Source organism: Rana temporaria, chromosome 8, assembly GCF_905171775.1.
Source record: "Rana temporaria chromosome 8, aRanTem1.1, whole genome shotgun sequence".
Taxonomy (NCBI): Eukaryota; Metazoa; Chordata; class Amphibia; order Anura; family Ranidae; genus Rana; species Rana temporaria.
The window spans coordinates 67,996,322-68,023,490 of NC_053496.1; the positions used below are offsets into that span (position 1 = coordinate 67,996,322).

At 43.1% G+C, this 27,169-nt stretch overlaps 1 protein-coding gene across 1 annotated transcript in view; it reads right to left on the reverse strand.

Moving 5' to 3' along the window:
* Nucleotides 1–12,744: 12,744 nt before the first annotated feature.
* PLPP4 (phospholipid phosphatase 4) overlaps nucleotides 12,745–27,169 on the reverse strand; it is a 188,411-nt gene continuing 173,986 nt past the window's right edge. The window contains exons 6-7 of the mRNA XM_040361964.1: nucleotides 15,846–16,016; nucleotides 12,745–14,354 (exon numbers count right to left, since the gene is read on the reverse strand). Coding sequence (XP_040217898.1) covers nucleotides 14,155–14,354; nucleotides 15,846–16,016 — 371 coding nt within the window. The 3' untranslated portion in view covers nucleotides 12,745–14,154. The remainder of the gene's footprint in view (nucleotides 14,355–15,845; nucleotides 16,017–27,169) is intronic.

Genomic DNA, 27,169 nt, shown 5'->3' on the forward strand with positions numbered 1-27,169 from the left:
TGGATGGATGAGTCAGATGGATGGATGAGCCTGGGGGGATGAGCCAGGTGGGGGGGGGGGTGAGCCAGGTGGGGGGATGAGCCAGGTGGGGGGGGGTGAGCCAGGTGGATGGGATGAGCTAGGTGGGGGGGATGAGCCAGGTGGGGGGGGATGATCCAGGTGGGGGGGAGGTGAGCCAGGTGGGGGGGGGGGGTGAGCCAGGTGGGGGGGGGGATGAGCCAGGTGGAGGGGGATGAGCCAGGTGGAGGGGATGAGCCAGGTGGAGGGGATGAGCCAGGTGGGGGGGATGAGCCAGGTGGAGGGGGATGAGCCAGGTGGAGGGGGGATGAGCCAGGTGGGGGGGGATGAGCCAGGTGGAGGGGGGATGAGCCAGGTGGGGGGGGGTGAGCCAGGTGGGGGGGGATGAGCCAGGTGGAGGGAATGAGCCAGGTGGAGGGAATGAGCAAGGTGGAGGGGATGAGCCAGGTGGGGGGGGGATGAGCCAGGTGGGGGGGGATGAGCCAGGGGGGGGTGAGCCAGGTGGAGGGGGGATGAGCCAGGTGGGGGGGGATGAGCCAGGTGGGGGGGATGAGCCAGGTGGGGGGGATGAGCCAGGTGGAGGGAATGAGCCAGGTGGAGGGAATGAGCAAGGTGGAGGGGATGAGCCAGGTGGGGGGGGATGAGCCAGGTGGGGGGGATGAGCCAGGGGGGGGTGAGCCAGGTGGGGGGGTGAGCCAGGTGGGGGGGGGGTGAGCCAGGTGGAGGGGGATGAGCCAGGTGGAGGGGGGATGAGCCAGGTGGAGGGGGGATGAGCCAGGTGGAGGGGGGATGAGCCAGGTGGGGGGGATGAGCCAGGTGGAGGGGGGATGAGCCAGGTGGGGGGGGATGAGCCAGGTGGGGGGGATGAGCCAGGTGGGGGGGAATGAGCCAGGTGGGGGGGGATGAGCCAGGTGGAGGGGATGAGCCAGGTGGAGGGGATGAGCCAGGTGGAGGGGGGATGAGCCAGGTGGAGGGGATGAGCAAGGTGGAGGGGGATGAGCCAGGTGGGGGGGATGAGCCAGGTGGGGGGGATGAGCCAGGTGGGGGGGGTGAGCCAGGTGGATGGAATGATCTAGGTGGGGGGGGGATGATCCAGGTGGGGGGGATGAGCAAGGTGGAGGGGATGAGCCGGGTGGGGGGGATGAGCCAGGTGGGGGGATGAGCCAGGTGGATGGATAGAGTCAAGTGGAAAGGAGAGGTGGGTGCAGCCAAGTGAAAGCAGATGGTCTGATTACACCGTATTTATACATTAGCGGCAGCAGCTGCACAGACAGCGACACGTCCTCCACTCCCTCCCTCCCCGGAGACTCCTCAGCCCTGCACCTACCTCCCGACCACACTGATCCCTGGGGCTGCTCCTCCCGATCACCCGCGCCAGGCACACTTGAGAGCCGGAGGAGAGAGGAGCGGCCACACCCCCTGTCACATGGTACACGGAGGAAGCATGGTCTCTACGGGGCGCAGGAGCTGTGATGGGCTCGGGGCTGATCAGAGAGCGTGGAGGAGGGAGCAGACTGTCCCTGACGAGCTGTGCTGGGGGGGGGGGGTGTTGGCGGCGCTGCATGACATGTCAGAGTGCTTGTGGATTGTGTGCAAGCTCTGTGGAGGACAGTGCGGCAGTACAATAACCAGCGGCCGGGCGCCCTAGGTGGCAAAGCGCCCCAAGCGGTCGCTTAGTCCGCCTAGTGGTAGCGCCGGCCCTGCCCAGACCTGCACGGTCTAGGAGATATTTGCAAATCAGCATACAGCGATTTGTTCTGCGCATGCACCAGAGTTAGAAGGGGGGAACCCTGGGTTTACTTCCTCTTTAAGGCCTGGTTAACACCTATGCATTCTTTCAGTGCATTTTTAGTTTTGCAGAAACACGCTAACATGGTTTAACATGGTTTCCTATGGGCCACGTTCGCATTTTATGGAAAGAGCCAGGGACTTTTTTCAGTTTTTTGGCTCCATCGACTTCAACGGGTCAGAAATTGAAAAATGCAAAATGCACCTGGAATATGCAAACAGCAACCTGCATAGGTGTGAACCAGACCTTAAGACTTGTTAAGCTGCAACATAATACATTTTTGTTTGTGTGTTTAATACCACTTTAGTGTTTAATGAGTATGAAATATAAAATGATAGTAGTATCCAGTACCGATCCTGGGGTCCAAAGCAAAATGACATGTCACATTAAAGTTAAGAAGCGGGGGAGGCTGCCGAAAATGACATGTTACATTAAAGTTGAGAAGCGGGGGGAGGGGGTGTTCTGCTGTCAGAAATGACATCTTACATTAAAGTAAGAAGCGGGGAGTGCTGACTTCTTACCTCTTCTCCCATGCAGCCATGCAGCCAGCGAGTTGAGGAGCGGGGTGAGGGGCCAAAAATACTTCTCACCAGGCGTGGCCTCCAGTAATTTAGGGGGCCCTCCGCAGCTTTGCGGGGCCCTAAGCAGCTTGCATAGTAAGCCTATAGGGCGGATCGGCCCTGGTAGTATCTGTAGCAGCTCATTGGCCACAAGTGGAACTAGTATTACTAAACAGACAGAGGGCAAAACACAAAGTGCAAACTCCAATGACCTAAAACCTCCAATCAAAATAAATTTTACTGAAGCATACCTGTAAGTATACATTTTAGTTCGTATGGCATTATAGCACTTTGCACGTTGTCCTTTTTTTCCCCACTGTTTTCATGAATAAACCTATTTCTCTTTTAAACACTAGGGCCCAGATTCACGTACATCGGCGTATCTTTGTGCGGGCGTAGCGCATCTCATATGCGCTACGCCGACGTAACTTGGAGAGGCTCGTACTGTATTCACAAAGCACTCGCCGTCAACATTGTGCCGGCGTAACGTAAATCGGCTGGTGTAAGCCCGCCTAATTCAAAGTAGGTGGAAGGTGGGCATGTTGTATTATAATGAAGCGTGACCCCATGTAAATGCTTGGCCGAACGAACGGCGCATGCGCGCACATGCTCAGAATCACGCTGAATTTACTCCCTAAGATACGCCAGCTCCATTCATACAACGTGAACGTAACCTACGCCCAGCCCCATTCACGTACGACTTACGTAAACAACGTAAAATACAACGGCTGTTCCAACGTTTTCGACGTCCATACCTTAACATGACTTACCCCTGCTTTATGAGGGGTAAGGTTACGCCGGACTTACGCCTTACGCAAACGACGTAGCTTACTGTGACGGGCGCAAGTACGTTCGTGAATCGGCGTATCTAGCTCATTTACATATTCAACACGTAAATCTACGGAAGCGCCCCTAGCGGCCAGTGTAAATATGCACCCAAGATACGACGGCATAAGGAGACTTACGTCGGTCGTATATTGCAAAATTCAGGCGTATCTCAGTTCCTGAATAAGCGCATAGATATACGACGGCGCACATTCGGACTTACGACGGCGTATCTGGAGATACGCCGTCGTAAGTCCTTTCTGAATCTGGGTCTTAGATTTCAGAGATTCCATCTTTGAGACTCATTGGCTAACTTTGTCCCTTATTTACTTAAAAGAATAGCTTAACAAATTGTATTGCCTCATGGAATAAGGTCAAACTGTTGTTCTCTAATGGTTATTTTTCATTGCAGATTTGAATCTGATTGGTTGCAATAGGACACCGACTGTAAAAGAGTTTTGAAGTTGAATAATTTTTTATTTGCTGATTGCTGATGATGAACCTGGATTCCCATGAGTTTTAGAGAAGCTGACCAAATTCTTGTACTGTGAATAATTGATTGGTGCCTTTATTCAACATTATTTTTTAGTACCCAAAAAATGCTGAGGAATTTGTATGACAGTTGAAGAACAATGCTGGACTATCCAGCCACTGTAGTTTGACAAGTTCTGTAGCCACACAAGACATTGAATTAGTGCAGGCTGAGGTTTTAGAAAAATAAAGCAATATAAAAATTAACTAGCTATACAGAGGGTGCCCTTGAGATGCCCATTTGTGTTCTTTGGCTATTTGTTAGTTTCCAATTGTAGTGAAGAGGTTAAGTAAAGTATTTAAAATGGTAGACTGCGTGTGACTCAGGGGAACACTGGAAACTAATGTCAGCTCATCTTAGAATGCTTTGTATATGTAGCTTGCATCCAGACTCCGAGATTAAAAAGCAACTTCTAAATGTTTCATTCCTTGCAAGAGCTTCTTATGGACCATATGGCAGATGTAATGGCTTCTATCTATTCTCTCTCTCAATACAATTCAGAGAATCCACCGGAGGCAGCTTAACCATCTCACCGCTGACTATAGTGAGAGTATTAAAATAAGTGGTGTAAGGATTACACATGTATTCTAAAAGGGAGACAAAAACAATATACAAGACAGACTGCTAGGGACAGCAATCAAAGAAGTCCACAAGAGCGGAATAAACATATGCAGCTAATTAGGCCTGATTCACATATATGCAGGTTGCAGTTTGCATATTTCAGGTGCATTTTGCATTTTTCAATACACATTTTTGATCCATTAAAGTCTATGTAGCCAAAAACCCCCCAAAAATCCCTCGCCCTTTCCAAAAAATGCACAGATGTGAACTACATTCATACAAAACCATGTTAAGTGTCTGTTTTGGATAACGTAGGAAATATTGTAGGGAGATTCATCTCTACTTCCTGTCCAAAAGACACAGCAGGAAGTGAGGTGATCTCTCCAAAGTTAGAGATTGCTTTAACCAGAACAGGTCTTTAGCCAATGGAAGATTTCCCCTCATCGCCTGTTCCTGTGACTAAACATTTTGAATTTCCCATCACTTTCTGTCCTGAAGACACTGGTCACCAAGGTCAATACGGAGGGTGGATCTTTCCACTGAGGACACAAACATCAATAAAAACCTTGCAGAGGTTCTAACCCTTCCAAATTCTATATGAAATAAAATAACAGATTTTTGCATCACATTGACTTTAAGCTAAATTACTATGCATGGATTGGTGAAGCAGTCAAGAAGTTGGAGTAGCGTACATATTACAAACACCTATGTTTCCTCTAATTTACTGCTTGTAAGATCTTATGGCATATACCTGCAATGGGCATCTTCATTTCCCTATAGAAATCTATGGCTCAGATGGTAATATATAAGCCACATCCAGGTCTGAAAACTACAACAGATTACTGGAATTGGACATTGGCATTAGTATAAATCACAAACCACACCACTTTATAGGCAACTAGACTTCTTTAAGAGTCACACTCATTGTCAATTCAACTTTTATTACCGATAAAAGAACTAGTAAGGTATAGGCTTTATTACTGATTAACCTTCAGGTTATTTAGGATCTTCTATCAGGTACAATAGAACAAATAGTAGGTTCTAATTGAATTTTAAAGTGTTACTAAACCCAGAACTCTGCATTCACTATATCTGGTCTCCCACAGTACACAGAACAGGACAGTAGAGTAGAAAGAAAACTCCTCCTACAAGCTTTAACCAGACACTGATAGACGTCACTAGAATCCAGAATGACTTTAAAAAATATGTTATAGCTGTAGAACTATGTCGAATAATTACGGAAATTATTATTAATTAAATTTGTCACATGAATTTGTCACATGTGCCAAGATCTTGGCATTGTAGTGCAGACTAATGCCGCGTAAACACGATCATTTTTCAGGTTGTAAAAAACGAAATTTTTCAGCCTCTAGAATAAACAATGTTTTTTTCAACTTCATCATTAAAACGACGTTGCCTACACACGATAGTGAAAAAAAAAATGCTCTAGCAAAGCGCGGTGACGTACAACACGTACAACGGCACTATAAAGGGGAAGTTCCATGCCAATGACGCCACCCTTGGGGCTGCTTTTGCTGATTTCGTGTTTGTAAAAGACGATTCGCGCTTTTCTGTCTGTTACAGCGTGATGAATGTGCTTACTTCATTACGAACGGTAGTTTTACCAGAACGAGCGCTCCCGTCTCATAACTTGCTTCTGAGCATGCGTGGGTTTTTCACGTCGTTAAAGCCCACACACGACCATTTTTTACAACCCAAAAAATTACATTGTTTAAAACGTTGTTAAAAAATAGAGCATGTTCGAATTTTTTTTTGTCGTTTTTCAGAACCCCGAAAAATGCTCTGAAGCCCACACACGATCATTTTAAATGACATTTTTAAAACACTTTGTTTTCTACAACCCGAAAAATGATCGTGTGTACGCGGCATAAGGCTTTTCCAGAAACTATGTTAAGTTTTTTTTTTAATTCATGATGTCACTGACAAGTAATCAGCAGTGGAAAAATCAAAGGTCGTGGGACTTTTTATCTTTAACATCTTTGCATTAAATTGAATAGTCAAAGCTCTTGTCTAGGCACTGTTCTGTGCCTAGACACAGCAGGGGAATGCTTAATGCACCCAAAGTGAATTTTGTAATATACTGACACAGAGAGAACTGAGGGAAATATGTTATTTTGTCTAATTAACTAATACATGCTCAACTTTTCTTTTTGTTTGTGACAGTTCCGTTAACTGGATGTACCGAGGCTAAACTAATAAAACCACGGAGTTTTAAAAATAGATAATTTAAAAATTCGATTTGACTAATCTAATCTGTCAACACTTTTAGGCTGAATGCTTTTTTTCTAGGATTTTTTATAAAAATAGGCTAGTATCTTAAAGGGCAAACACTTTCAGGGTGCCACCCCACTTCCCCCATGACCATGCTTTTCTCTGCAGAACCTTCAGTACTAGCTATGTGCTTCAAGAAGGGGGTCTAAATAACTGGCACCCTTTACAAAACCTCATCCTGGTGCTGAAGGGCAACAGGCTCTTCCCCAGCCCAAATAATGGAGTGGACAGACTTACTGAAACAAAACATAACCTTTCCCTCAGTTTGTGTAAGTGTACTAATAAAATAACAAAGGTTACCGCTGAGAAATTCTTTGAATTTCTTCAAGTGATGTCCCGCTGTGTCATTTTTATTAACTTAGTAAGCAGCAGTAAAGAATTATCATTACAAACAATATGCAGATAGCATGCCTAGGAGGATTAAACCCCTGAACCACACTGCCGCATAATGAATATGTTGACCAATTACCCCCCCCAACTGGAACACGAGGATGAGGAATCCCATTGCCCAGTAGCTACTATGAATCTCCTCCACATTGATGAAAAAGGAGACCTTAGAGGCCATTAGCATTCTTGAACCACCCACCTAGAGTAGTATCAGCCTGAATAGTGGCTTGCATGCTCATAACCTTCAGCCATAGAAATACCAAGATTTGTCTTTAACACAGGGCAAAAGTGACAGCTGCCCTGGGCTCAGCAATTGCTGTGGGTCCCAAAGCAGCTGAGCTGCCCCTTGAGCCCACGCTGCCCGCAAAGAGTTAATACATGGAATTGGCTATCACTCAGGTTATGATGTGGTCAAAATAAAGATGTGTTATGATGAGGTCAAAATTTAATGTTGGGGGTGCTGGTGATTGGCTGGGTTTTATGTCTGGAGCCTGTGTGGTGATTGGTCAGTTTAATAAGGTAAACCTTTTTTGGGGTGCGCTCCTGTGTAATTATTAGGATAGTATGGGAGAGGGGGTTCTGTGTAATGATGGGGGTAGTATATAGGAGGGGGTCCTGTGTATTGATGGGGTAGTATGGGTGAGAAGGGTGCTGTGTAATGTTAGAGGTAGTATGGAGAAGGGTGTCCTGTGTTATGATGGTGGTAGTATGGGGGATTCCTGTGTTATGATGGTGGTAGTATGGGGCAGAAGATCCTGTGTAATTATGGGGTAGTATGGGGAGGGGTCCTGTGTAACGATGGGGGTAGTATGGAGGAGGAGGTCCTGTGTTATGATGGGGGTAGTATGGGGGAGGGGGGTCCTGTGTAATGTTGGGGGTAGTATGGGGGAGGGGGTCCTGTGTTATGATGGTAATCGTATGGGGGGTTCCTGTGTTATGATGGGGGTAGTATGGGGGAGAAGATCCTGTGTAATTATGGGGTAGTATGGGTGGTTCCTGTGTTATGTTGGGGGTAGTATTGGGGAGAGGATCCTATGTAATTACGGGGTAGTATGGGGGAGGGGTCCTCCATAATGGTGGACGAGGGGTCCTGTATAATGATGGGGGTAGAATGGGGGGTTCCAGTGTTATGATGGGTGTAGTATGGGGGAAAGGATCCTATGTAATTATGGGGTAGTATGGGGGAGGGGTCCTTTGTAATGGTGGAGGAGGGGTCCTGTATAATGATGGGAGTAATATAAGGGAGGGGGACCTATGTAATGAGAGAGTGAAACTGCATGGGGGGGGCAAGAAAATGTTTTCCCAGGGCCCAATCAATATTAAAGATGGCCCTGGAAATACTATACTGTATACCTGGCTTGGTGGGCTGGTGTCATGTCAGGGCTAGAGGGGTAGAACAACATTGCTTGTGTTTTTTTTTTAACTGTCTTTTTAAAAAGCCAATGAGTCCAGTGGTACTCACAGATATCCACTAACCAAAAATGAGTCTGATCTAAACCAAATCTTTCCCTTGTCTCAACCCAAATTATTAACTGGTTTCGTTGTGTTTTGTACTTCTATCGGTTTTCGGTGGAATAGATTTTTATGTTTCCTTTTTCTTGTCCTACACCTGAAGTTTGATTTATTTTTATTGTTTTTAAACCATGGCAGTTTCTACTGCTTATTAAATCCAATGCTTAGAACTAAAAGCAAAGTATTTATACCTGTAGGTGTGCACTGCTGGGCAGGACGTATGTTCAGTGGCAGAGCCAGCTTCCTCTAGGCACCTCATCTAACATTTGTTGTATCTTCCAGATTCCAGGTTGTTTCTAAGCACTGAAATATCAGCTAAGGCGCTGACGTGAGACAAGTCTGCAGCGCAGCTTGTGAGAAAGAAAATGTGCCTTTCAATTAATAATTTTGAAATCAATATTGAAGTTTCTTCACCCCATCAGTAACAGAGGGTTGCTAAAGCTTTCTGTCTTGTCTGTGACTTTTGTAGAGTCATCTGGTAATGACACGGTTCAGCAGGTTTAAGAGATGAAAAAATCATCTAGCAAAAGAGATTTTCTAGTCAGAAGGCAGAGGGACACAGTTAGTAGATACTATCGGGTAGGTGTAGCTTGAAAGCATTTTCATTCAGTTTCACTAAAATTTTTATAAAAGGGGCATTTTAGCACAAAGGATTTTGATGCAGGATTGAGAAAAATAAACACATGGGTTCCCGGGAGGTTAGGCATCACTCTGCACCATAAACTAACATTGCCCAACTCGCTCTAGCACTAAAAGTTATTGTATTGACCTTTTTTATGGTAGGAAAAAAAATGAAAACCTGAACATTTCTTGCAATAATTAGTTAATTTAGGGGTTAGTGTGTAAGTGATATTTTAACATTCATGTTGAGAGTGATATTTTAACACTCATTGTAGCATCTTCCAAGATATCAATTTTTCAGTACCATTTTTCCATACAAATGAAACTTTTTTTTATTGCTAATGTCATATTGTATTGGCTCAGTCAAGGAGGAAGAATGTGGCAGAAGCTGGGAAGCCATTTGAAGAACACTGGATAGATCCCCTGTGCTCATTGTTATTGGTTTTATTTTCTACAGCCACCCTTTTTTAAGTTAAAGTGTCACACTGCTGCCTAGAGGAGGTTGAAACACCGGCAAAAAGAAAAAAACTGTTGTAGTCAGCCTCCGTATAACCCCTCCTTTACATAGGACCAATATATTAGAGGGATGGAACCTGTATCCCTCAATGGACTCCCAGAAAAAGATGTTATGGCTTGTACAAAAATCTTATTGCCTTATTATCCACTAGGGAATACAAGGATTCAGGAATTCTAAAACAACTGGGACATTCAAAAGCAGTCCAACTTAGGGTTGGGCAATGGCCACTAAAGGATATAGGGCCAGATTCACGTAGAATCGCGGTGGCATAACGTATCGTAGATACGTTACACCGCCGCAAGTTTTCATCGCAAGTGCCTGATTCACAAAGCACTTGCATGAAAACTTACGCCGGCGGCCTCCGGCGTAAGCCCGCGTAATTCAAAGGGGCGTGTGCCATTTAAATTAGGCGCGCTCCCGCACCGGACCTACTGCGCATGCTCCGTTTTGAAATTCCCGCCGTGCTTTGTGCGAAGTGACGTCATTTTTTCGAACGGCGACGTGCGTAGCGTACTTACGTATTCCCGGACGTCTTACGCAAGAACAAAAAAAATTAAAATTTCGACGCGGGAACGACGGCCATACTTTATACAGGACATACGTGTGCTGTGTAAAGTTAGGGCAGCTAAAACGACGACTAACTTTGCAACGAGAAACTAGACTAGCAGCGACGTAGCGAACGCGAAAAACTGTTGTGGATCGCCGTAACTACTAATTTGCATACCCGACGCTGGTTTACGACGCGAACTCCCCCCAGCGGTAGCCGAGGTATTGCATCCTAAGATCCGACAGTGTAATTCAATTACACCTGTCGGATCTTAGGGCTAACTATGCGTAACCGATTCTATGAATCAGTCGCATTGTTAGGAAGACCCTAAAACAGAGATACGACGGCGTATCAGGAGATACGCCGTCGTATCTCTTTTGTGAATCTGGGCCCTAGGGTCCATCCCACACTAGAGTATCTGAAGAAATCAAAGCCCTGATCAAGGCTAAATTATTAAAAGGGCCATGCAACACAGGGGAACTGACTTGAGCAAGGATCACTAAGGAACACTCAGGCCCCGTACACACGACCGAGTTTCTCGGCAGAATTCAGCCAGAAACTCGATCGGAGCTGAATTCTGCCAAGAAACTCGGTCGTGTGTACACTTTTGGCCGAGTAAGCCGACGAGCATCTCGGCGAGGAAATAGAGAACATGTTCTCTATTTCCTCGTTGTTCAATGGGAAATTTCGGCTCGCCGAGATCCTCGGCAGCTTCACAAGGAACTCGACGAGCAAAATGATGTGTTTTGCCCGTCGAGTTCCTCAGACGTGTGTACGAGGCCTAAAGATCAAGCTGGTGTCCCAGACCAGGACAGAGAATTACTGCTAAGTGAAAACTAGTGCCTGAAGAGGACCAACTAAAAATACATTAAAAAAGGTGGAAAACAAAAAACGCGACCAGGAAGAAAACTAGACCAACGGCAAAATGTGGTCAACAAAAAAACATTTTTCTGGAGCAAAAACCTAGGAAAAAAACAACAAATCCTTGAGGGGTAGTATAAAAGCCATTACTTCTAAAATAGAGACCGGAAAACTCAAGCCTGGCATACCTAACCCTTAACCTCAGGGATCGGAAGGACTATGATAATGAAAGAGGTTTCTTGATCAGACAACCAGTAATAGGACAGCCCCCACGAGTGTGACACTCATTATAACATAACATGGAGATGGCTGGATGATAATGACACCCATACAGCAATATTAGAAGAGTTCCTTCCAACTGAACACCAAAAGATGATCTTAGGTTGTGATAGAGCACACTGTAACCCTGCTTTACCAGTTACCAATAATGTAATTCTAAGAATCAATCAGGCTAGCCATGAAGGGAGTAAAATCCCCCACTGTGGAGTAAGGGGCAGAAATCCTAGTGCTACTACAATGAACTTTCACCTCACTGATGATAGTAAAAGGGACGAAATGTAGGCCGTCCTCCAAAGAAAACTGTGGCTCGACTGCAGAAAGGGAACCTATCTCCTGTTGATCAAGTATAACCAAGGACTCCACAATTATACTATACCCACTAGGAAAAGATTGCAATAAAGCCCCAGAAAGTCTGGTCTACTGACCATCCAATGGAACACAGGACCTTCCAGCAATAAATACTCCCCTCCAAGCAGGAAAAAAGGGTCACTCGGGTAAGGAATACTCATCCATCAATGTAGAGATTATCTTGCGTTAAAAATATATCAAAGTCCATACCTTGGCTCCAGGAAAGATACTGATGTAGAAAAGACACACTCAGCGTTGTTCAACTTAGAAAGCAGGTCATCTTACTTGTTACAGAGAGAGTTTTCAGATCTTATTCAGTGACGTTCAGGTCAAAACACCATCCCGCAGAAGAATAGTTACCTCAGTACTAGTAATAGTATCATCCAGCACAAGGGGTGTAACTACACCTATGGAAAAAGACTTCCCCTGTCGGGAAGAGTGTGCATTGGGTACCATTCCCAAGGATAGGCTACTACTAATACGTACTGATGTCTGATGCACACACCCCCTGAGTGTTTACATTTTTGAGTCACAGGTCCTCACTCTTGGCCACTTCTACGCAGCACAGGCCAATAGACTTTTAAGGGGCTCCACCTCCTGGCTGGGAGACAGGGCCAATTGAAGTCTATAAAGCTGTACTGCTTAGGAAAAGCCAAGGGAGAGAGAACATGTGTTAGTTTAGGTCAGGGACACCTTGTCTGAAAGTGCAGTTATTCTTTAAGTCAAATCTATTTTTTAAGCAACTCTTTTGCCGCGTACACACAATTAGAATTTCCGACAACAAATGTTCGATGTGAGCTTTTGGTCGGATATTTCGACCGTGTGTATGCTCCATCGGACATTTTCTGTCGGAATTTCTCAAAAAATGTTTGAGATCTGGTTCTCAATTTTTCCAATTTTTTTGTTGTCGGAAATTTTGATCGTCTGTATGCAATTCCGATGCACAAAAATCCTACGCATGCTCGGAATCAATTTGACGCATGCTCAGAATCATTGAACTTAATTTTTATCGGCTCGTCATAGTGTTGTACGTTACTGCGTTCTTGACGTTTGGATTTTCAGAAAACATTTGTGTGATGGTGTGTATGCAACACAAGTTTGAGCCAACATTCTGCTTCCATCCTTTCCTCTGGCTCTTTAACCAATTATATCTTTGTAGAAAGTACCCTTTCTTATGTATTACTTTTAGAAATGCATAAATTGTTCAATTAAGATTTGGCAATAAAACCTGGAAGCTGATTGGTTTCTATGCAAAGCTGCACCAGATTTCGCACTCTTCAACTTTAGTAAATAACCCCAGCAGTGTGTTAGGCAGCTAAAATGAAAGATCATATGCTTATTCCTAAGTACTTTTTCTAAGACCACACAATTTATCTTAGCACCAAGATAAAGAAAATGATGGTGGCCACTATGTGCTGAGGAACATTTTTCAGATCTTAGGAGGGTACGAAAGACAACATGTGACCCGAGAGCTCCTTGGATATGTACAGTGGAACAAAGCTTCACATGCATCATATCAGTTTCTGATCAATTTCAAAATAAAAAAATATTTCATGCACGGACGGTTGCAACAATACACTGAAACATATTTATCCTTTTGGCCAATACAAAACACTATTGTTTAAGTGTCAAACAGTGAGATTTCAAAGAGTCTGTGTTACACAGCAACTAAACAAGGAACATTAGGAGTGCACAAGGAAACGAGGAAACGATCTGCACCCATCAGTGATACAAGATGAGTGTAGCACGGAAGAATTCACAGATGTAATGTGAGGCAGGAGAAGTGCTGTAGTGATGAGTTCGATTCCTGCACTGTGTTGGGACAGAACCTTCTATGAAAGTAGACAAAATGACAAATGATGTCAGAGGCAGTGTGGACACGAACAGCAATCTGTATTAGTCTTAAAGGACAAGAGGTTTTATCAAGGTTGTCAAGTGTGGAGTTCAAGAGGGTCCATGCAAAGAACCTGTGTGGTCAATCTCTCATTAGTGCAGAAAAAAAAGACCCCAATTCTGGAACCTTGGTCTGTTCAAAGGACATCACGGTGAAAAGAATTTGCAGGTTGACAGAGGTCCCAGATGAAACACAGGGAAGCTTACTAAAACAAAGCTGGGTCAAATAAAAAAAATATATAAATTGATTGTGCATATAATAAACTTGCATTTGTTTGGGTATGGGGAGGCAGAGATTAGAACTGGAATTGGTTCATGATGCTGCTCTGCGCAGGTAGTCTGTCCACCATGGAATGTAAATGCTTTTTAGAAAAACAGAAGTGAACACAGCCAAGAATACAGACACACAGCACCATCATAGAACGATACGTAAAGATTTCAATGTCTGTTGATGTAGTTCCTGCCTCCTGGACTTCACGCTGGGATTGTTGACATTGCATACATTGCAGAGTTGCTGGTCACATGTAAGATGTGTGCTGCTGTACATACAGTGCAGGAAACCTCTCCAAAGAGGCTACATGAGGCTACAAGTCAGATCACACTACTTGGTGGTCATACAGGCCCCTCTGTCATGGACTCATGCATTAAACTGTCTGTATTCTCATTGGCTTCCGGCTCCTCCTTCTTTGGGGCACTGACCTGATGGAGAGATACAGAAGGACGATGGCAGGAAGAGTGTGCCAATGGTGGATAATGCTGTCGATAGCAGACATAGGCCAACACCAGACCAATCACACCACCCACAAAGGCATCTGGAAAATATAGAAAATGATTAAGATACACTAGTGAAATATAAAAAGGTTCCATGTAAACATTTTAAATAGACAGCCTACCTGCTAGTAGCTAAAATGTCCATACTACCACTCATTTTATGACCTGACTAGTTACTGTGTACATTCCTATAGTTGCCATTATCCTCATCTTCGTATGTGCCCTGATTCTCAGCCTGAAAACAAGCAAGTCAGTTGTTATACCTGGTCCAGCCTTTCCAACCTTTGAGTCCCCACAGACTGACAAGCCCAGATTTGTAGAAGGGCTACACAGGCCCTGACCTTCTTGCCTTTAGTTTCATTATTATATCATCCTAAGGAAATCTGTAAGCTTGACAAAGCAATATTATATTTACATATACACATACTAAGGTGGAAGTTAAAAAAGAACTATAGGCCTCTTTTTTTACATTTAGAATAGAGTAAAAGAGGGTTATGGCCCCTCTCCAATAGATTTTTTTGCCATCTGTGTCCCACTGGGGAGATTTACCTTCACTTCCCATCCCATAGCTAAAACAGGAGTGAGAGGTAATTCTTGCAAATTAACAGAATTTATTGGAGCTTCCCATGTCATCGGAATTAGTGTCCCCATTGGAAGATTTACCCTAAATTACTTTTCTGGGGACAACCCAAAATTTGGGATTCTCTTTTACATTAATTTTCAATGATAATGGTAAACAGGTCAAATAGAGGCAGTGAATCTCCTAAACGGGGGCGCAGACAGCAATAAAAACCTACATGTGTTCTAATCCATCTCCACTCTATCCAAAACAAAAAAAAAAGTTTTGCCTTTAGTTATACTTTAAGGCACCCTTATAAAGCCATATTTCAATAGAGAAATCCCCAGTGGATGACTTAAAAACCTCCAATTACAATTGCCTGTTTTTAAATCTCCATATAAATTTATAATGGAATTCAAATCAGGGTGTTGACCAGGGAAGTCCATATCCCTTCATTGGTGGATATGCTAGTGTCTTCAGATCACTATCATGTTGAAAAACGAATGTCTTGCTTCAACTTTTGGACAGATGGCATCACATTCTCAATAAGCACACTTTCATATAATGCAGAATGTAGAGATCACTCAATGACTGCCCAGGCCCCGAAGAAGCAGAGCAATCTCAAACCATAACATTTCCACTACCATGCTTTACAGTTTTATAAGGTTCTTCTGAAAATACTTTCTTTCGCTTGCAGCAAAAATCTGTACTGTTAATCTGACTAAGCAACTCTATCTTTGATTATTATTACGTTTTCAGCACATTGTTCCAGAAGATCTGGTCTTTGCCTGTAATCATGCTGTAATGATCTTTTTGGGCAGCAAGGTTTTTCTTAATACACCTCTCGGTCAATATGGCTTCTCTTTAGTCAAGTCTTTTCAGTAGGGTTGAGACTGGGTATTTTAATCCTTAGGTCAAGAATATAGACTGCAAGTTTTAGCCCCTTTAGTGCTCCTTATGCAACACTTCTTACCTTGCCAGTGGTGTTTGTAGTCACACATCCGTGAGAGGGCAATCATCATAGCACAATATAAAGGCAGAATGGCAGCACAGAGACGCCAGCTCTTTCCTTGCCCCACGTCTGTAAAACAATGCAGCTTTCCTGCCAGGTAGAAGGAGGTGAATCCCAGACCCGAAAAAGCAACTGCCAAAAGAGATATATAATAAAATGAACTGGAAAAGTTTCTAAAATGTAAAACCCACAAAACTTACTGTGCTTAAGGGGCACTCAGTAAAATACATTTTTGAAACTGCCCATCTAGGTTTGAAATATTCCTGACCTAAATTACACATTTACCACCCATTCAGTTAAAAAAAAATAAAGTACTGACAAATCAGAATTTATTTTGTTGAAGTCCAACAAGTACAACATTGATTTTATTTGGCTATTATGAGTAATTGCTTTTAGGAATAAGCACTCTTGTTTGTAGAGGGCTCATAGAAGTATATTGTATATTCAGTCTGGACTGGGTGGCAAGATTGCGGTCGATATTTTTATAGGTGTCACCTAGGCTACTTCTCACCTACACATTTTTGTTTTCTTGGAATATTAATAAAAATCTTAAAAGTCCTGTTCTGGGTCTTACAGACTGGAGGCCTGGGTGGGAAAAGCCTCCATTCCAGGGTCCAGATATCATCTGGTAACCAGACCTCACTATTTATCTCAGCTGTACAGAGGCCCTTTTACTGTGTATGCGAGCTGACTGAGGCTTGGGGCTCTCTCTCTTGCTCTCTCTGCCATGGGAGCCTGCTGCAGGGTGAAAAGGTTGACTGCAGAAAGAACACTAAAAAGACAAATGTCCTGCCTATTTAATTTGGGGAGCCTGTTAGAAGGCAGGAACTGACCTAAGTTTAGTTAGTAGTAAATGTCTTGTTTGTTTGCTGTACAAAGCCTTCTTGCATTGAAACTGTATCTATCTGCTGCCTTCCTAAATAAAAGTACAGGACAAACCCGCTTGGACTGTTCCTGGGTGTCCCTGTCGTGGGCATAAACTGGTCATAGACAGTGGAGGTGGGATGTTTAATGAGATAGAACGGCCTCTGACAGTGGACCAAGGGGGTTTAAAAGCCAAAGAGGAAGCAAATCATAGGGGGGAGGTAATAGCAAAATTTTAAGGGATGGTTCAAATCTGTTCCCTATATGTTTGTTATTTCTCCATTTGAAGACATATGAAAATATAAGTATCTTGCCTCTCACATCACAAAGCCTAAGCCTTTTCTCATAATTACGATTTCTTCTATCGATGTTTCATTTTGTTTTACATTTCTGGAAATCTCTAGTGTACGTTAAAATACAATTATTGCCTGCTGTAAAAAATTCATAGCTTAGTAATACATGCTGTAATTTCATATTCTGACACGCAGCAATAAAAGTTGTAAGAACAGAAACAGAAAATGTCCACTTGTGATAATAGATAGTAGTACACACAGACCCAGCCAGGGATATTTTACATTCACATTCCAAACGCAGAGCTCAGTGAAAAGCCGGGCTAGATTTATCCCTAATACTCCCATCGGCAGGAAGACTTGGTGGTGCCAACAGCCAGTATTATCCATGAGCCTTACAGATCCCAATAAGTTACAGGGATTTAACACAAATTTTGTTTCAATTTCACTGCTGTAAATTTTGGCTCGGCATTGATAGGCATGTGGCTAATGATCCCAGATGTAATTAAATGTCAACTACCAACAGATTTGCCAGAATTTCAACTACTGCCATGCTGTAACCTTTTGAAAAATCAAGCTGGATTTGCTTGGTCTCTCATAACCTGCTTTGTCCGATTTGCATATTTTCATGCTTTAAGCTATTGATGCTGTATATAGTGCTAGTGCAGAGGTCTTTTGTGACAAAAGTTGAAAGCAAGCATACTAGGATGCTAGTCTGATAATGCTTAACCTCCCTGGCGGTATGATTCTGTCTGGAATTACGTAAGAAAAGCGGTACAATTATTTTGCAAGGAAATTTGGCGTTTTATACTGTAGGCCTGTAATTTTTAGGAATAACTCACTTAAATCTGACCAAACAAGAGTCTAGTAGGCATTTCCGGGTATGACATTTTTTTTAAAAACAAAATTATAAATTATAATATAATAAATAATTATAAATAATTATAACAAATAATAATATAATTATAATAAAAATTATTCAATAATGTAATCAACTAAAAATCACTGAAATGTGCTCAGTAGCAGAATTGTCGCTGTCATTATTATTTTTTTTTTATGACGAATTTCCCCACAAATCGCTGTCGCACATTTCTGCAAGTGATTATAATTTATTATCGCTGTTTTCTAGCTGATCTAAAACCATTTTTGACATAAAGGGACACTTTTGGACAATCTACAGTTTGCAGGCAGAAAGAACAGTTTTTATTATATAAAAGTACATGTAGGGCACTGGGCAGACCATTAGGGACAAGGGGGTGTGTATTTTTTACATACAGTACTGTAATCTATAAGATTACAGTATACTGTATGTATTGTGTTTGTTTACTTTTTTGAATTTGGCGCCGTTCTCCGCCCCCGTGCGTCGTAACGTCGCAGGGAACGGAGATCGGCGGCACACGGGGAGACTGTGAATCGAGCGAGGAGGACCCGCTCGCTCACACAGCGGGGTGGCATCGCTGGATCCAGGGACAAGGTGAGTAACTTGCCTGTGGATCCAGCGAGAAGGTAAGCCACGCCGCTGCACACTCTGCACGTCCAGCCCGAGCGTGACTCGGGGTTACCGATCCTAACATTGAAAACCAACCCCGAGTCACGCTCGGGTTTACCGCTAAGGGGGTTAACTTCTAGCAGCTCCAGCAAACATAGCTCATACACACCAAATGCCCCATTTTTTAAGCAAATTTTTCCTTTTTTGGACGAATGTCAATTGTATAGACCTCTAAATAAATGTACTGATTAATTAGCAAAAGCGTTTTAATTACAATACATTTTGGATATTAGGTGTTAATATTTGTTTTTAAAAGCTTATATAAAAGAATAGTGTGAAAAAAGCATCAGTAGATTCATTTGGTTATATGTGCACATACCCCTACCACCAAGTAAATTTGGTGGTAAGGGTATCTCCTGCCTTCAGGTTAACTTCTGGTTAAAGGTGCCCCTCTTTCCCATAAATGACAGTCTGGCCTCTACCTGATAATTAGCTGTGTCTGTTTTTGCACTACTGTGGATGTTCAGTGCTGTTTAATTTAAATCAACCATTGGCCCTTAAAGGTTACATGCAATGGTTTGAAAAAGTGGATAATTGAATATCTGTATGTCATTTTGTTTGATTAATGTATGATTACTGTATTATTGATTGACCTTTTATTGTTTTTCGGTATAGTTTCCATATCAACAGTGGTCTTCAAATCCCCTTAGGGAGTGAAACATGTTGGGAACATCTACCACATATTACCTATCTACCTATGTCTATGTGAACACACCAGTGACTAAGTAACATATGTGTATTGATTTTTAACCTGATTAATTTGAACTTTGTACCAATAAATGATGAAGTTTTGTTTTATATTACGAATGGTTTATCCATAATTTCTATAGCACCGTAAAATAAAACACAAAATGTTTTCTTTCTTTTAAATCGACCATGTTTTAGGCCCCATACACACGATAAAATTTATCTGCGGATACGGTCCAGCGGACCGTTTCCGCGGATAAATCCTCTCGAGGATTTCAGCAGATTTCTCTGCGATGGAGTGTACTCACCATCGCATTGAAATCCGCGCCGAAATCCTCTGGCGATGACGTGTCGCGCCGTTGCCGCGATTATGACGCGGCGACGTGCGCGACGCTGTCATATAAGGAATTTCACGCATGCGTCGAATCATTACGACGCATGCGGGGGATCCCTTCGGACGGATGGATCCGGTGAGTCTGTACAGACCAGCGGATCCATCCGTTGGGATGGACTCCAGCAGATGGATATGTTGTGCATGTCAGCAAATATTCGATCTGCTGGAATCCATCCCAGGGGAGAAATATCCGCGGATAAAGATCCGCTGGCGTGTACACACCATAGGATCTATCCGCTGAAACCCATTTGCTGGGATTTATCTGCGGATGGATTCTATGGTGTGTACGGGGCCTAAGATTACACTATACTCTGGTTTAAAAAATATAGTATTGCACTAATTTTACACTGAGGCAGTTTTCAGGCATTTTAGCGCTAGAAATAGTGCCTGAAATTTTTCAGGCATTTGCCTCCCATTCATGCAAAAAAAAAGAATTGAAATTCGACGCGGGAACGACGGCCATACTTTAACATGGCCTGTCTATTTTTACACCACCTAAATAGCAGCCGTAACTTTGCGACGGAAAAGCCGACTAGCGACGACGTAAGAGAATGCGACAAACGCGCGTACCTTCGTGGATCGCCGTAAACAGCTAATTAGCATACCCAACGCGGAAAACGACACAAACTCTACCCAGCGGGCGCCGAAGTATTGCATCCTAAGATCCAAAGGCGTACGATCCTGTTGGATCTTAGCCAAATGCCGTTGTATCTTTGTTTGAGAATTCAAAATAAAGATACGACGCAGCAAATTTGAAAGTACACCGGAGTATCAGCAGATACTCCGGCGTACTTTTTCTGTGAATCTGGCCCGTAGCCACCATCCCTTACTTGCTTCCGAGATGATGGACTAGACGTTATGGACAATGGGATTTTTATTGTGCAAAGAGCAGTGCACATGAACGCAACTAATGTGCAGTGAGTTCCAAACAAACATAATAGAGGGGGGAAAGGAGAAATTCAGGAGCTCACAGAGGACAGTACAATAAGGCAAAAAACACAGTAAAAAAACAATTTCATGAACTACAAGGCCACTAATTAGTAGCTGTATATGGGTCATTGGATCTCCCCTACACAGCACTCAGGATAAAGTGACAGAGCAATCCGCAAAGTGTGCAAGTTAGTGACCCTTCCAGATAGTGTCTGTTAGCTCCAGATTGCCCGCCACCCTATCACATTCCCACTATTCGTAGCTGATCACCGCTGTTACAGTATAGCATCTATAGCTGTATAAATTCCAGTATATACAGTAGCTTGTGGATGTATACCTTTTGCACAAACCAATTAATATACACTTATTATTATGAAGAAATTTGATTATTTGATTATTATATTGGATATGTTTTATAACAAAAAGTAGAAAATATTTTTTTTTCAAAATTTTCGGTCTTTTTTCATTTATATAATAAAAAAACAAACATTGGTGATGAAATACAAAATAAAGCTCTATTTGTTTGAAAAAAATATATATATAAATGTCACTTGTGTAGAGTTTTGCATGACTACACAATTGCCAGTTAAAGTAGCACAGGGCTAAATAGTAAAAAATGCCATTGGTCATGAAGGGGGTAAAACCTTCCAGAGGTCAAGTGGTTAAACTGCTTCCCAGCAGTGATATAGGTATTAGGATCAGCATGAGGCCCCTCATAGGTGGTACTCTTGCTAGTTTTTCAGGTAGGCTTGATTGGAATCTCCATGGTAGTCTATGGACAGCTGGATGTAAATAGAGTCAATTCAGATCTGAAAAAAAAAGGCCTGCTTCCTTCTTCATAGTTTTGGACTTAAACATGGTGGTTATGAGATAGCCAGATGTGAACAGACACCCATGGATCTAACATGGGTCCAGAAAGCTCAGATTTCTAAATTCAGCAGAAAGCTTAAAGTTTTACAAAACCCAGAACTCTACATTCACTGTATCTGGTCTCCCACAGTACACAGAGCATGGAAATGCAATTATTGTAGTAAATATAAACTGCTAAATACTTTTTCTCATTAGCATTATATAGCAGTCTTGTGACTTCTATCAGTGTCTGGCCGAGCACTGGTTAAAGCTTGTAGGAGAAGTTTTCATTCTCCTCTGACTGTCCCATGAGGCTGCATAACCCCTAACCCTCTGTCTGGACAGTGATGATTGGCCCTGTGCTGATCACATGCACCCTCTAGCAAAAAAAAAAAAAAAACTGAGCATATGCAGATTGCCTCCTAGGGCTCTGTGCAGATTGGGGACAGTAAAAGAAGGGGAGGATCAGAGAAGACATGATCAAAAAATATTTGTATACAATGCAGAGGATTAACCCCTTAGGTTCCACAGTGAGTATAACAAGCATGATTTACTGCATATACAGACTGATTTTACTGTTGTGGGTTTAGTAACACTTTACTGGAGGACATTACAAGAAGGTAGGAAAACACAGTAATTTTTTTTTCCATGAAAATTAGATTACAAAAAACTGACATCTGTTCTGCGCCAATTCAGGAGCGGATCTGTTCATAGATCTCCTGCTGATCAGACCGCACAGTGTGAAAGAGGCTGCTACTGCTACTATGTTAAACAACATATCCAGAAGAATTCCTCCAGAAGTGGTTGTCTATTTATCAACATTTAGACTCAAGATTCACAGAATCCATTTTTTTATTTAAATCTTATGTGAAAAAGGGGTAAGTTATGGTCACAGGTCGTGTGAATCTTGGGTAAAGACATTGATAAACGAACCTTGCCCTGAGTGTTCTCAGAAGTTCCTGTTAGGGTGACCACATTTCCAAACTACTATTCAGGGACACACTCCCTTCCCAAAAATCAGCTTGTGCTGTAACGAATCACAGCACAGTGATTGGACACAAGAGGTGGAATTTATGACTTCTCCAATCACAAGCAGGGGGCAGGAATGTGCTCCTCCAGGCATTTCTGGCCAGGGCAAGTACAGTCAGTGAGTAAAGCGGTGATGTGGCTGACTTTTTTGGGGGCATCAGATTGGCCCAGGGGGGGGGGGGGAGGGGTTGGCTGTGTCAGTTTAATTCCAGCACACTGTATTGTCCTTGAATGAATGTGCCTGGACAGACCTGCAAAATGTGGGACTGTCCTGGGCAATCCGGGACACGTGGTCACCCTAGTTCCTGTGCTTATAGCCCCATAGCTGTACATCTACAGCATGAGATTTGCTGCCTCTGACTGCTAGTCTACGAAGATTTGAAGTGAGACTTGGAGGTGTCACTTCTGTGGTGCTCGTTGTTTTCCTTACTGGAGGCTAGGATATCAGGAAGCAAAGCCCTGCCTCTACCAAGATGGCTGCATCCACTTAAAGAAACAGAATTCAGAAAAAAACACAATAGGTCAGTAACAAGAAAAAGTTCAGCTGCAAAGAGATCACAGGCAATACTGGTAACTAGCCCTTATTCCTTGGCATGCCTTCTTTTTGCCATGTACACTGTTTGGGAAAAGCAAAGCTTAGGGGATGTATACATCTTAAAGGAATAGTGTATATTGCTTGGGTGCAGAAGTACAGTATACTGCTGGCAAAGATACTGTTTATAAAGATATATATTGCTGGGAGATGCGAATGTCCACTATCTAATGAAGAAGTACACTTTCCATCCTTCAATTTATGGATTCCCTTTACATTAAAGTGGTTCTAAAGGCTGGATATGTTTTACCTTAATGCATTCCTCAGCTGCATCTTTATCCAGCGCTGTTGTGCCTGTCTGCAGTGCCTCTCTCTGCACTCTCTGCTCACAGAGGCAGCAGTGGGAGCCATTGGCTCCTGCTGCTGTCATTCAAATCCTGTGAACAGAGAGAAGGGGGCTGGGCCAAACCGTGCTGTGTGTGTCAGTGGAAACACAGCCCGGCCTGGGAGTGAGCCTGCATGTGTGCCAACATCGGAAGCGGCTTCCTATAATGGCGCACCGAGAAGAAGATGAGCCCAGAGCGCCGGAGGGGGACTAGAGAAGAATAGGCTAGGGGCTAGATATGTGCGGTTCGTTCCAAATTAAATATCGGAAGAATTTTCGTTATTCAGAAATTTGGATGTGTCTGAATTTCAGAATTAGAATAGAATCCGAAATGACGAAATTCGAATTCGAACCATTTTCGAATAGTTTTCAAATACTTTTCGAATTCGAATTGTTTTCAAATTTCCAAAGAGAATAAAATATAAAAGAAAATAAAGGAATAGAATCAAAAATATATATTTTTTATTTTTATTTCTTTTTCAATTTATTTATTTTTGGAAATTGGAATTCGAAAACTTTTTGAATTTGAAATTGATTCGAAAACTTTTCGAATTGATTCAAAGATGAATAAACAAAAGGAATCCCGAAAAACAAATTAAACCAATGAAACAAATTTAACTAAACTAATTTATGTAAATAACGAATCGTAACAAACCAAAACAAAACTAATTATTTAATTCTGCACATGTCTATTTGGGGCTTCACTGTGCAATACTATTGCACACAGCAGGTAAGTATACCTCCTGATACACCGTTGTATCTCTTGTCGTATCTATGCGGCTGATTCATAGAATCAGTTCCGCATAGATAGCCCTAAGATCCGACAGGTGTAATTGACTTACACCGTCGGATCTTAGGATGCAATACTTCGGCCGCCGCTGGGGGGAGTTTGCGTCGTATTCCAGCGTCGGGTATGCAAATGAGGTTTTACGGCGATCCACGAAGGTTTTCGCGTTCGTTACGTCGGCGCAAGTCTTTTTTTCCCGTCGCAAAGTTAAGTGTGCTATTAACATGGTGTAAAATTACTCCACCATGTTAAAGTATGGCCGTCGTTCCCGCGTCGATTTTGATTTTTTTTTTCGGCGTAAGAACGTTACGTAAGTCGCGATTCACAAACACGTCGGGCCGCCGTAATTTCGCGCAAAGCACGTCGGGAAAATTGCGAACGGAGCATGCGCAGAACGTCCGGCGCGGGAGTGTGCCTAATTTAAATGGGTCACACCCCATTTGAATTGGGCAGGCTTGCGCCGGATGGGTTTACGTTACACCGCCGCAAGTTTACAGGTAAGTGCTTTGAGGATCAGGCACTTACACTGAAAACTTGCGGCGGTGTAACATAAACGGGTTATGTTGCGCCGCCGCAATTGTACCTGAATCTGGCCCACCGTGTTTATTACTTGAATAATATAAAATTAAGCTTTATAATAATTTTATATAAGGAAAAGTTTGTATTTGATATCTAATACTACATGATGTTAATTTGGAGTATGGCATATTTTTTTCCCAAAGCTTTGATGTGTGGATATATAATTATTGGATGTTTTATGTACATGTAAGTTCATGTTTGCTGCTGAACATAGGTTCACTTTATGCTACTTTCATTTCTAGTGTACTAAATGAGATTAACCTCAGAAAGTGTCATGCGGCATACAGATTCCATCTCTTTGACATAAATATACCATTCTGCACAGGTTCCCAAAGGGAATGGTAGTGTTGGCCATCACCGCCAGTCAGATTCCAGATACCATGTAAATGCTAAGACCATAGCAGTGAATACAGATGATACCTCATCTCTAGATATACTCAGACAACTCTGATTTAATTATACAGGCTGCTCTACAACTCTACAAATGATCAAAAGAAAAGACAGAATTACGAAAAGAAAAGAATGATAGAAAATGAAGCTCTAAGCAAAAACAATTAGGTTAAACAAGGCAACAGATTCAGAAAGGCTGCAACAAAAGAAATTCTGCTGTTGCAACCAGAATTTTATTGTACACCAGTATTCAAATTAGAACTAAGGAATTTAAAGCAGAAATGCAGGCAGCCTGTCTTTATATTAGCTTCTTTGAATTTCCTGATTGGGAAAGTAAGGAGCAACTCTTCAAGGGCTGTTTCACACTAGCTTCCATGATAAATCACATCACCCCCCCCCCCCCCCCCCCCAATACCTGCATCCTGAATATAACACACTCCTGATCCCTGCATTCTGAGCGCAATGCATTCCTGATTCCTGCATTCTGAGCGCAACGCACTCCTGATCCCTGCATTCTGAGCGCAATGCACTCCTGATCCCTGCATTCTGAGCGCAACGCACTTCTGATCCCTGAATTCAGAGCGCAATATACTCCTGATCCCTGTATTCTGAGCATGTTGCACTCCTAATCCCTGCATTCTGAGCGCAATGCACTCCTGATCCCTGCATTCTGAGCGCAACGCACTTCTGATCCCTGAATTCAGAGCGCAATATACTCCTGATCCCTGTATTCTGAGCATGTTGCACTCCTAATCCCTGCATTCTGAGAGCAACACACTCCTGATCCCTGCATTCTGAGCGCAATACACTCCTGATCCCTGCATTCTGAGCATATTGCACTCCTGATCCCTGCATTCTGAGCGCAATGCACTCCTGATTCTTGCATTCTAAGCATAATGCACTCCTGATCCCTGAATTCTGAGCGTAATGCACTCCTGATTCCTGCATTCTGAGCATAACACACTCCTGATCCCTGCATTCTGAGCGCAACACACTCCTGATCCCTGCATTCTGAGTGCAACACACTCCTGATCCCTGCATTCTGAGCGCAACGCACTCCTGATTCCTGCATTCTGACCGTACGCACTCCTTAACCCTGCATTTTGAGCGCAATGTACTCCTGATCCTTGCATTCTAAGCGTAACACACTCCTGATCTCTGCATTCTGGGAGTAACACACTCCTGAACCCTGCATTTTGAGCGTAACACACTCCTGATCCCTGCATTTTGATTGTAACACACTCCTAAACACTCTTTTGTAATACTTTTTTTTGTGTCCACTGTGTTTGGGATCTATTTTGGGGTTGACAATGTATCATCACCTGCAGTAGATCACAAAGGCAGTGCATTTTTAACACTATGCAGGAAACATATGTAATATATGTAAAATATGTTTACAAAATATATTTACAAAATATGTAAAATATGTAAGTTCATGTATGCTGCTGAACACACACGGAACATGCCTTTCTGGCACCACGTTCTGGCGTGAACTGGTCCTAACAACAGGACACTGTGCCCAGTGATCTCTGACTGTATCAGTGTTGTTCAAGTAGATCTTCATCTCTCTAAGGTTGCCTACCCCTGCCCTAGACTGTTTATTGGAGCCAGAGTGAATGGGCTGTTGCTTAAAGTGGAGTTTCCGTCCCAAAAATTTGTTTTCATTATTGTGCTCATTAGACCTAAAAAAATAAAAATGTTTTACTCATCTGGAATTGCCTGTTTCTATGTGGTCCCACGAAATCTGCCTTTGGAATCACCTAGGATTCTGACATCATCTCCCTCTAAGGCCCCGTACACACGACCGGATCTGTCCGCTGATATTTGTCCGCGGACCAGTTTCAGCAGACAAGTTCGGTCGTGTGTACGGCCTATCGGACCGTTTTCCGGCAGACATTTGTCCAGCCGACCGTTTTCCAGCGGACAAAAATTTCTTAGCATGCCGTCGGACATGTCCGGTCGTCTGTACAGACTCACCGGACATGTCCGATCGACTGCCATCCCTCGCATGTATCGAAGT